The sequence below is a fragment of the Panthera uncia genome, unplaced genomic scaffold (assembly GCF_023721935.1).
Source record: "Panthera uncia isolate 11264 unplaced genomic scaffold, Puncia_PCG_1.0 HiC_scaffold_1621, whole genome shotgun sequence".
NCBI lineage: Eukaryota > Metazoa > Chordata > Mammalia > Carnivora > Felidae > Panthera > Panthera uncia.
Genome location: NW_026058274.1, coordinates 381 through 12,984, shown reverse-complemented (window position 1 = coordinate 12,984; position 12,604 = coordinate 381). Strand labels below are relative to the sequence as shown.

The window sequence follows — 12,604 nt, the reverse complement described above, 5'->3', positions numbered from 1 at the left end:
AATTTTTTAAGTTAAAAATATTTTTAATGTTCTTTTTTTTTTTTTTTTTGAGAGCAAGAGAGAGAGAGAGCACGAGTTGGGGAGGGGCAGAATGAGGAAGACACAGAATCTGAAGCAGGTTCTAGGCTCTGAGCTGTCAGCATAGAACCTGACATTGGGCTCAAACTAACAAACTGTGAGACCATGACCTGAGCTGAAGTCAGGCACTTACCTGACTGAACCACCCAGGTGCCCTGAAATGTAATTTAAACAACCTAACTTTACAATTCAAGGAACTAGAAAAAGAAGAATAAACTAAGCCCAAACTTAGTAGAAGGAAGGAAAAACAAAGACCAGCGTGGAAATAAATGAAAAAGAGACTGAAAAGACAATAGAAAAGATGAATGAAACAAAGGGCCATTTTGTCTTAACAGACAAAACAGACAAATGTTTCAGATAGACTTACCAAGGAAAAAGATAAGAATGAGATAAGTAAAATCAGAAATGAAAGAGGAGCTCTTACAACTGATATCACAGAAATACAGTAGATTATAAGAGATTTCTATGAACAATTACAACTTGTACAACCTAGAAGAAATGGACAAATTCTGGCAAACATACAAACTACCAAGACTGAATGATGAAGAAATAGAAAATATGAATAGACCAATTACTAGCAAGGAGATTGAATCAGTAATCAAAAATCCCCCAACAGATGCAGTAAAGGCAGTCCTAAGAGGGAAGTATATAGTAACACAGGCCTACCTCAAGGAGCAAGAAAAAATCTCAAATATACAACCTAACCTTACACCTAAAGGAGCTAAAAAAGGAAGAGCAGGGGCACCTGGGCGGCTCAGTCAGTTGGGTGTCCAACTTCAGCTTAGGTCATGATCTCATGGTTTGTGGGTTTTAGCCCTGCATTGGGCTCTGTGCTGACACAACTCAGAGTCTGGAGCCTGCTTCAGATTCTGTGTTTCCCTCTTTCTCTGTCCCTCACTCGCTCTCTCTCTCTCTCTCTCTCTCTCTCTCAAAAATAACCATTAAAAAAAGCAAACACAAATAAAGCCTAAAGCCAGCAGAAGGGACATAATAAAGAGTAGAGCAGAAATAAATGACATAAACACACACACAAACACACACACACACACACACACACACACACACAGAATAGGAGAGATCAATGAAACTAAGAGCTGGTTCTTGAAAGAATTAATGAAACTGATAACCCCCTAGCCAGATTTATCAAAAAGAAAAGAGAAAGGACCCCAAATAAATAAAATCATGAATGAAAGAGGAATGATTACAAGCAACACCACAGAAATAACAATTATAAGAGAATATTATGAAAAAGTATATGCTAAAAAAACTAGGCAATGTAGAAGTAATGGGTAAATTCCTAGAAACGGACAAACTACCAAAACTGAAACATGAAGAAATAGAAAATTTAAACAGACCCATAACAAGCAAAGAAATTGAATCAGTAATCAAAAATCTCCCAACAAACGAAAATCCATGGCCAGATGGCTTCCCAGGGGAATTCTATGAGACATTTAAAGAAGAGTTAATACGTATTCCTTTTAAAAATTCCAAAAAATAGAAATGGAATGAAAACTTCCAGACTCCTTCTCTGAGGCCAGCATTACCTTGATTCCAAAACCAAAGACCCCACTAAAAAAGAATTACAAGCCAACATCCCTGATGAACACCGATTCAAAAATTCTCAACAAGATACTAGCAAATCAAATCCAAAGTACATTAAAGAATTATCCAGTACAATCAAGTGGGATTTGTTCCTGGGCTGTGGGGGTTGTTCAATATTTGCAAATCAATCAATGTGATACACCATATTAATAAAAGACAGTGTAAGAACTATATGACCCCGTCAATAGACGCAGACAAAGCATTTGACAAAATATAGCACCCATTCTTGATAAAAATCCTTATTAAAGTAGGAGTGGAGAGAACATACCTCAATATCATAAAGGTTGTAAATGAAAGACACACAGTCAATATCATCCTCAATGGGGAGAAAAGTGACAGCTTTTCCTCTACAGTCAGGAACACGACAGGGATGTCCACTCCCATCACTGTTATTTAACATAGTACTGGAAGTCTAGTCTCTGCAATCAGACAACAGAAAGAATTAAAAGACATCCACATCAGCAAGGAAGAAGTCAGACTTTCATGATTTGCAAATGACATGGTACTCCGTATAGAAAATCTGAAAGACTCCACTAAAAACTTACTAGAACTGATATATGGATTCAGCAAAGTCACAGAATATAAAATCAATGTACAGAAATCGGTTGCATTTCTATACACCAGTAATGAAGCAGCAGAAAAAGAAATCAAGGAATTGATCCTATTTTACAATTGCACCAAAAACCATAAGATACCTAGGAATAAACCTAACCAAAGAGGTAAAAGATCTGAAAACTATAGAACCTTTATGAAAGAAATTGAAGAGGACACACATAAATTGAAAAACATTCCATGCTCATGGATTTGAAGAACAAATGTTAAAATGTCTACACTAACCAAAGCAACCTATATATTTAGTGAAATCTCTATCAAAATACCACCAGCGTTTTTCATAGAGCTAGAACAAACAATTCTAAAATTTGTATGGAACCACAAAAGACCCCGAGTAGCCAAAGCAATCTTGAAAAAAAGAAAAGCAAAGCTGGAGGCATCACAATTCTTGACTTCAAGCTATATTAGAAAGCTGTAATAATCAGGACAATATGGCACGGGCACAAAAACAGACACAGAGATAAGGGGAACAGATTAGAGAACCCAGAAATGGACACACAACTATATGGCCAACTCATCTTCAACAAAGCAGGAAAGAATATTGAAGAGAAAAAGACAATCTCTTCAACAAATGGTGCTGGGAAACTGGACATCAACATGCAGATGAATGGAATTGGACCACTTTCTTACACCATACAGAAAAATAAATTCAAAATGGATGAAAGACCTAAATGTGAGACAGGAAACTATCAAAATCCTAGAGTAGAACACAAGCAGCAACCTCTTTGACCTTGGCCATAGCAATTTCCTACTAGACATGTTGCCAGAGGCAAGGGAAGCAAAAGCAAAAAGGAACTATTGAGACTTCATCAAGATAAAAAGCTTCTGCACAGTGAAGCAAACAATCAATGAAACTAAAAGACAACCTATGGAATTGGAGAAGATATTTGAAAATAACATATCTGGTAAAGGGTTAGTATCCAGAACCTAGAATGAATTTATCAAACTCAACATCCCCCAAATAAATAATCCAGTTAAGAAATGGGCAGGTGATAGGGGCACCTGGGTGGCTCAGTCAGCTGAGCATCTGACTTCAGCTCAGGTCATGATCTTGTGGTCTGTGGGTTTGAGCCCTGTGTCAGGCTCTGTGCTGATGGCTCAGAGCCTGGAGCCTGCTTCAGATTCTGTGTCTCCCTCTCCCTCTCTGCACCTCCCTGTCCACACTCTGTCTCTCTCAGAAATAAATAAATACTAAAAAAAAAGGGGGGGGTAGGTGACACGAATAGACACTTTTCCAAAGAAGACATACAGATGCCTAACAGACACATGAGCAAAGATGCTCAACATCACTCATCATCAGGGAAATACAAATCAAAACCACAATGAGATACCAACCTCACACCTGTTGGAATGGCTAAAATTAACAACACAGGAAATAACAGATGTTGGGGAGGGTGCAGTGAAAGGGAACCCTCTTACACTGTTGGTGAGAATAGAAAATAGCCAAATTATGGAAAGAGCCCAAAAGTCCATCAACTGATGAATGGATAAAGAAGATGTGGTTTATACATACAATGGAATACTACTTAGCAATGAGAAAGGATGAAAGCTTGCCATTTGCAACAACGTGGATGGAACTGGAGGGTATTATGCTTAGTGAAATAAGTCAGTCAGAAAAGGACAGATATCATATGTTTTCACTGATATGTGGAATTTGAGAAACTTAATAGAAGACCATGGGGGAAGGGAAGGGGAAAAATAGTTTCAAACAGAGAGGGAGGCAAACCATAGAGACTCTTAAATACAGAGAACAGGATTGATGGGGAGGTGGATGGGAGGGGGAAATGGGTGATGGGCATTGAGGAGAGCACTTGTTGGGATGAGCATTGGGTGTTGTATATAAGTGATGAATCATGGGAATCTACTCCCAAAGCCAAGAGCACATTGTATACACTGTATGTTAGCTAACTTGACAATGATTTATATTTTAAAAATTAAGAAAACCCAAACAATCTGATTAAAATGGACAGAGGACCTGAATAGACTCTTTTCCAAAGAAGACATACAGATGGCCAATAGACACATGAAAATATGCTTAACATCACTAATCATCAGGGAAATGCAAATCAAAAGCACAAGATACCACCTTACACAAGTGAGAATGGCTAGAATCAAAAAGACAAGAAATAACAACTGTTGGAGAGAATGTGGAGAAAAGGGAACCCTGTGCACTGTTGGTGGGAATGTAATTTGGTTCAGCCACTGTGGAAAACAGTATGGATGTTCCTCAAAAAATTAAGAGTAGATCTACCACATGACCCAGCTATTCTACTTCTGTATATTTATTCAAAGTAGACCAAAAAAAAAACTAATTCAAAAAGATATATGCACATCTATGTTTATTGCAGCATTATATACAATAGCCAGCCAACCCAAGTGTCCATCAATACATGAATGGATAAAAAGTATGTGATATATCTCTCTATCTCATGTCTATGTCTATCTCTATCTCTATCTCTATATCTGCCTCTATCTCTGTCTCACATTATATATAGTGGATATGCATCATATATATCTGTGAATACAACTCAGCCATAAAGAATGAAAATTTGCCATCTGTAACAATATGGATAGACCTTGAAGGTATTACGATACATGAAATAAGTCAGGTGAAGAGTTGTAACGATTTCACTCATATTTGGAATCTAAATGCATAAGATAAACAACATAACAATAAAGAAACCAAACATATACAGAACATAGCTGTGGTTACCAGAGAGGAAGGAGGTTGGGAACTGGGTAAGATTGTGAAGGGGGTCAACTGTATGGTGATGACTGATAACCAGACTTGGTGATGATCACTTTGTAGTGTATATACAGATGTTGATTACAATGTACACCTGAAACTGCTATGCTGTCATCAGTTTCTTGGCATAGGCAGTCCTGGAGCATGCTGCTTGGTATCTTCCAGAAACTGTGCAAGACTTCAGAAATGATGGCTATTGTGGTGTGTTTAGGGTGCAGGAATTGAGTCTCTGATCTGAGCCCTGTAGGGATTCCAGGACCTTAAGTTTATCAGGAGCAGAAGAGTCACCAGACTTGGGAGTTCTATGAGTACTCAGAGTCCAAACAAGAGGACTTCAAAAAATTTTAAAAAGAGATTTTTTTTTCCATACAAGAGTTCATGGACTAATTTCATACATACTGCATTTGTATTTATACATACTTTACATTTCACGTATTTACATCACACAGATTTGATTTGTATTTCCGTTACCATATGAAATTGAGAGGTGAGAAATTATATTACATATATTACAGATAGAACTTTGGGCACACAGAGATTTGACACATTCTTCCTAGCACAGCAATAATTCATCTTGAATCTCACAAAGTGTGATTTGTGGAACATATATGGTTCTTACCAGAATCATGGCTTCCATTGCTTGGCCCTGGAGACCACAGCCTATACTTTTGGTTTTCTGTCTTTAAAACTATCTTAAGAACCTGTCTAGATTCAAGGGTAAAGTTATTACAGTTCTTATCAGGGGGGATATATAACTATTAACCCATCAGTGAGAGTTAAATAATTAACTCGTTGCCCACCCACCCTTTTCTCCCTGGAGGTAAGAATAGCTGAAGTAGATCAAACCAAGGATGAGACTTTTCTAGAGCATCTCTGCATCCCTAGTAACTGGCAGGATAGAGGAGTTTCACTTGTAAAAACTTAGAAACAAACAAGCAAAAATGTTTGTGGGAATGCTCTTAAGTAGGTATTTTTAGTGAAGGATTAGTAATGCAGCAGAACATGTTGGAAAGAACTCCAGATCAGAACACACAAATTACACCTACTGTTAATAGAAGTTATACTTGTACTACAACCCCTGGTAAGAACTTTACATGCATTATCTAACTTGATTCTCTCTATGTAGACGTACTCTATGAAGTAGCTACTACTATCAGCCCCATTTTATGATAATCCTGGGGCTTGGAGAGGCTAATTTGTTCAAGGTCACACAGTCATCAAGTCATCAGATTGGTTGATACCTATGTCCCAGGTTGTAACCATGATAAGTCGTGACTCTGTCATGAATTAGTTTTGTTGTTTTCCTTATTGTCTCAGTTTCTTCATTATGCATAGGAAATAATGGCACGTGTGACTCACAGCGCTGCTGTGATGGTTGAGTCTGGTCAGGTATTTGAGAAAATTTATGTATGTCTATATCTAAAATGAAAGTGTTTTGTACAGAGGGAAATGCTCATGTATTTATTTTAATTAAGGTATTTGACCAGCTAGCCGTGTCATCTTGAGCAAATCTTTTAGCTCCCTGGCTTCAGGTTCCTCACCTGGTAATTGACGGTATTGGACTAGATGATCTCTAGGTTCTTTCCAGCTCTAATGACTCTTAAGTTTCCAACAGAAAGACTACAATCATGAGAACATTATTGGACTGTGGGGATGTCAGGGATGGATCCAGAAGGGACATGGCAAAGTGGGGCATGAAATTAGCAGGGACAAAAACTCCATGACAACCATGACTCCAGAGAGCGTACCTGAGGGTTTTCTCCCTCTAATTGTCTTTTCTCGTGTTACCTCTGCTCTTAATAACGTATTTAAGAGGATCGCCAGATGTGGGCATCTCTCTTGCCCTGAGCAGACAGCCAGTTTCAAAGCCAAAGACTCCCATCTTGGAGAACAATAGGGCCCAGCTGGAAAATTCCTTTGGAAAAGAAATAAGCAGTTTTAACCTTTGACAAGAGCTCTGTCTTCTTGGGAAATCTGGGTCAAGGTGAGAAGGCAAGATTTAGTGAGAACAGTGGATTTTGTGCTATCTTAATAGCCATGTGATTCTTCCAGTAGGACCTGTGTGGAGCAAGGTTTTATGGTCCTCAGTCTCTCCCATTCTTTCACCTCTTCCCTCTCCCATCCTCACTCCCACACTCTCCCCGGTGGGCTCTTCCTTGGGTTCTTTTTTACCTATAGAATGTCTCTGACCTTCCTTGAAAAGATTAATCTCTACTCTAAAATATCAGGGATCATTCTGGGGTGAGGGATGAATGTTGAGTTCCAGTTCTGGCAATTTCTTATGGATGTGATCTTAAGCTCTGTTACCTTCTGTTCTTTCACCTGTAAAGAGGGAGATAATGAGATCATTTAGCATCTAATGAGACAATGTTTATAAAGCCTAACAAATTTTAGAAGTCAATAATTGAGCACTGAATTCAAAATAGCAATTTACTGGCTTTCAGGGGAATTTCCTAAGATCACACATTCTTGTCTAGGTTTTCCAACTTTGACCATCCCAAGGACCCTTTTAATTTAATTTTTTTCCTTGAGGATTATGTTTTTGAAAAGATACTAATTTATTTGCTGTTTACATAAATAATTCGGTTCATAATTTCTGAGTAGCAAAAGGCAAGCTGTTCACTAAGTAATGACATGAGAAAGTACTCAAGTACAATTCGATTGGCTTTTTGAAATACATCAAATAGCTCTCCATGGCCTTCTTTGGAGACCCTGGGAGTCAGGAGGCACCAGTGTTGGTAACACAGATATCAGAGATGCCCCACTCCAGGCATAGGTAGTTGTTAGTCTAACTATCTCTTTTAACCTTTTTGTAAAACTTGTTCTTCATTCAGCAACATCTTGGCTTTCCTAACCTTATTTTGTGCCCTGCACAATCTTATAAACTGGCCATGTCTTTAGTTATCAGAATTTGAAAGGTTTTGATTAGATGCACATAGTAAAATGTCTAATTAATATCTACATCAGTCACGTTTTCTTTTAATTGTCTTGGAGATGGTGAACACACGCAAAAACTTAACCAAAGAGAGTTAATATATTCAGAATTTTTCCCTTTTCCTATGACTTACCGAAGTTTCACCAGGTGTATTTTATCATGAGTTAGTAAACAGTCTACAATTCCTTATCTTTTTTTGGAGTTATGAGTTACATAAAATACTTTTAGTTCTGGTTACCTCTGTTAACAAAATGTATTAAGAAAGTGAAGAGTTTTACTGCAAATGATTGAACAGGAGATTGACTTATTTTCACAGAATCAATCAATTATGTTAGTGTATTGGGGGATGTTGTTCACAGAAGTTCATATTTGGAAAATATTTTCATTGACTCTAACTCATCTTGGATAAAATAGTGGAGAACTAATATTGGCAACACTTATTTTAAGAGTAAACAGAAAGATTTCCAAGTTCCTAAAACCATAATTGAAATGAAATAAGATAATTTTAGTTTTATATCCAAAAGTGGGTGAAAGAACCATTTGTTTATCATGTATTTATTCAGTTATGCCAACATTAGCATACAAGATGCTTATCTCTCAATAGTGAAACATCTCCACTGTACCATGTACTGTACCTAGTATCGTCACCTCAAGAGTACTTGGTGGTGGTAAAACACAAAAAGTGGCATCAGACGTTCACAGCCAACTGGAGGATAACAAAACACTATGAGATAGAAATAACTATAGTCATTGATTGACAATATTCTTGAGTCTAGCACAGAGACCATCTAATTTAGAAAAGAATTGTGTGAAGTGCTCCTTGACTTTTCAGTATTCATTTTGCCTTATTTTTCTTTCACAGAGAGGAATGATAATGGGGATGATAATTGCTAACATTTATTGAGCCCTTACTGTTTGAAGCCCTTTATGTCATTCAGTCCTTGCAGCAGTCATATGAGGTAGTGTTATTAGCCCTGTTTATAGATGAGGCAACTGAGGCACAGAGAGGTTAATTAATAACTTGTGAAGGTTGACATGGGCAGTAGGTAAAATTCAGGAAATTCTGAAAGTCTGTTTTATTTGTCATTCTCACTTTCTCCATCATTTGCCCTTCCATTCTCCCTTTCTTTCCCAATCTGTGCTTACTATTAAGGATTTATATATCTTAATACCTTATTTCTTATTTATAGAAGTTGTGGAAAATTGATCAAAGACAGAAACTTTTAAGGAAGGCAATCAAAATCATACCAGTCATTACTTTTGACGTTTGTAATTGGCTCACATGTTGTGTGGTTTGTGTGTGTGTGTGTGTGTGTGTGTGTGTGTGTGTGTGAGAGAGAGAGAGAGAGAGAGAGAGAGAGACAGAGAGACAGAGAGAGAGACAGAGAGAAAGAGAAAGAGACAGAGATAGAGATATTGTATAAAACAAATTTTTTTTTCCTCCAGGAAGGTGGAAACATCTTCTACCCTCAGTAGTAAATGTGAATTCCCCATCCCTATTTATATTAAGGACATTACTATATTGTCTTTTTTATCTTTTGTAACTATTTTTCCCTCATCAATTGTATTTCAAAAGTATTTTACATAAGTGAATTTTTCTGATGTGACCAAGTTTTTAAGTGTTAGTTCATATTTTTCTCTTGTAGTTTCTGTTTTGGTGTTGTATTTCAGGATTTTTTCTGCATACCGAAATTATATAAATGCATTACAAGAGTTTAACCTTTATCAGTTTAAATACTTACCATTTGTTAACTCTTACCAAATTTAAATTTTTCTAAAATTTCTATATATTCTTTTGACCCATCTATTTTTATAAGAATAGTGAGTTATCAGTGTTTATAATACTTTTTATTATTTGAAAGTTCATGTCTTTTTAATTATTTACCTTTTTTCGAAAATTTCTTAACTGTTCTCATTGATTTATTCTTTCATCTCAAGGAAGGACAGATTGTTTATGGAGCATAGGCCATAGCTGCAATCTATTATGAATCTTCAGTAAGCCATAATATGATGACTATATCAATAAAAAATATGAACTATAGCTATATAGTACTTGGTAATTGAAATTATTTACTTTTTCTCTGTATCAAGGCCCATATAACTTGATACTAGTTGTCAATGGACCAAGTATACTCAAACTCAGGCATCCTAAATAGAAAATTAATTATGTGGTTTGTGTCTTCATAGCCCCAGGTGGTTTGATTTGCTTCCACATGAGGTCCAAATCTACATTTGTCTAGAGGTAATAATTCCTGATAGTCTACAAGGCCAGTGATATCTCAGGAAATATCTCAAATTAACCCATACAACTCTAGCACTGTTGACATTTCTATCCATGGAAATAGCTGTCATTCATGGTTATCTGTAAGCAATCCAGGATAATAATAGCCAACACATATAGAACAATTACTGTGTTCAGATGTGTGCTCAGCATCCTCATGGGTTTTCTCATAAACCTCCTAGTAACCCTATAGTCCAGGGGCTCTTAATGTTCTCACTTTATTTTGAGCAAGTCAATCTTAGTGTGTTTGAGCTACTTGGACAAGTTCATAAAGTGGGAGGGTATCAGACAAAACTCTTAAAGTCTGAACCTTTAACCACAGTACCATGCTATTTCTCATGTAGAACAATACCTTAAAATTGAAAAAAAAATGTTGGGGTCAATAGTGAGCCATCCTAGCCTCCTTTTGGAATACTAAGTATGAAGACTTCCCTAAGAAGATGTGTTCCATAACTTTATTGGGCACATATGCTGTGCCTCAAGAAAATATTATCAGAGTAAAGTTATGATATAGTTTTCCAGGCCAGTTGGGAGATGATATGTCAAATACATTTGCATAAAAATTTGTGAAATTATTACAAATGGGTTAAGTTACTTTTCTTAAGGGTAAAAGAATAAATTTTAAACATTTATCTAGATCACTATCTGGAACTGAACGGCTATTTCAGTTTTAATCTGGAGGTGATGCCACTTATGCTCTTATAAAGCAGAAGTTCTATAATAAATTACCAAAGGCTTTTTAAAAAACTTTCAATGAATGATGTCTGTAAGAATCACAGCATTTGTTTTTTTAAGTTCTCAAAGTTGAAAATATCTCTGATTTTCATGAGATTTCATGAAATAATTGAGAAACTAAAACACTAAAGTCATTTCTTGATAATTTGAGATGAAAAGCTGGGGTCTTCTCATCAGGACAGTGAGGCATTGTTTGCTTCTTTCCCAGTACTCACTGGAGGGAAGAATGGCACAAGAGAGCAGTGTAATGCTGTCATTTCACCTGAGTCAGCAGAACATTCTCTGTTCTCTGATTTTAGAAGCACCAAGCAAATGGTTGGGGGAGGAAATATTACAGAGGTCACTTATTTCATCCTTTTGGGATTCTCTGATTTCCCCAGAATCCTAGCAGTGCTCTTTGTTGTATTCCTGCTCATCTACATTATGACTCTGACTTGGAACTTGTGCCTCATCATCTTAATAAGGATGGACTCTCACCTCCACACACCCATGTACTTCTTCCTCAGTAATCTGTCCTTCATGGATATCTGCTATGTGACCTCCACAGCCCCCAAGATGCTCTCCAGCTTTTTCCAAGAGCAGCAAACTATCACCTTTGTGGGTTGCGCCATTCAATACTTTGTTTTTTCAATCATGGGACTGAGTGAGTCTTGTCTCATGACAGCCATGGCTTATGACCGATATGCCGCCATTTGTAATCCTCTTCTCTATTCATCAGTCATGTCACCCACCCTCTGTATTCGGATGGTGCTGGGGTCCTATCTGGCTGGACTCTCTGCTTCTGTATCCCAATTGTGTGCCATACTTCAGCTTCACTTCTGTGGGCCTAATGTCATCAACCACTTCTTCTGTGACATGCCCCAGTTGTTAGTCCTGTCCTGCACTGACACTTTCTTTGTGCAACTCTTGACTGCTATATTAACAGTGATCTTTGGGATAACAAATGCCTTCATCATCATGATATCCTATGGCTATATTGTCATCTCTATCATGAAGATCACTTCAGCTAAAGGCAGGTCCAAGGCTTTCAACACCTGTGCTTCTCATCTGACAGCAGTGTCCCTCTTCTATACCTCAGGTATGTTTGTCTATTTGAGTTCCAGCTCTGGTGGCTCCTCCAGTTTTGACAGATTTGCATCGGTTTTTTACACTGTGGTTATCCCCATGTTGAATCCCTTGATTTACAGTCTGAGGAACAAGGAAATCAAAGATGCCTTGAAGAGGATACAAAAGAAGAGATGTTACTGCTGAGGTTCTGTCCAGATTTGTCCTACCAGAAACCTTAACCGTCGATAATATGCACATGAATGGACTACAACAAAATTCATACTACCTTTGGATAAATAAAGCTTAATTTGACACAGATAATATGCCAAATGGACTGACAAGTGACTTGATTCCACACAAACACAATACGTTTAAGTCCTGGAGATTCATACTTTCACCCTACATGAGGGGTGGCCTCATCATTTATCAGTAACTTTCAAGTATTTGTAAAATGTCAAGGTGTAGAAACTCATTACTTATTTTTGCTTTGGAGATTGAGTCCTGCTGTCTCAGACCTCTGATCACAAAGGAGCAGTACGTGACAGAGATCCCCAGGAGTGTAGAGATT

At 37.3% G+C, this 12,604-nt stretch overlaps 1 protein-coding gene across 1 annotated transcript; it reads left to right on the top strand.

Moving 5' to 3' along the window:
* Positions 1-11,219: 11,219 nt before the first annotated feature.
* LOC125917251 (olfactory receptor 5AN1) lies at positions 11,220-12,240 on the top strand. The gene has a single exon (XM_049623502.1). The coding sequence runs from the start codon at positions 11,302-11,304 to the stop codon at positions 12,238-12,240; it is 939 nt and encodes a 312-aa protein (XP_049479459.1). The 5' UTR covers positions 11,220-11,301.
* The last annotated feature ends 364 nt before the right edge of the window (positions 12,241-12,604 follow it).

What these genes read in the sequence shown, in the direction of transcription:
- LOC125917251 (XM_049623502.1), top strand. Translation starts at nt 11,302, where the DNA reads ATGGTTGGGGGAGGAAATATTACAGAGGTCACTTATTTCATCCTTTTG.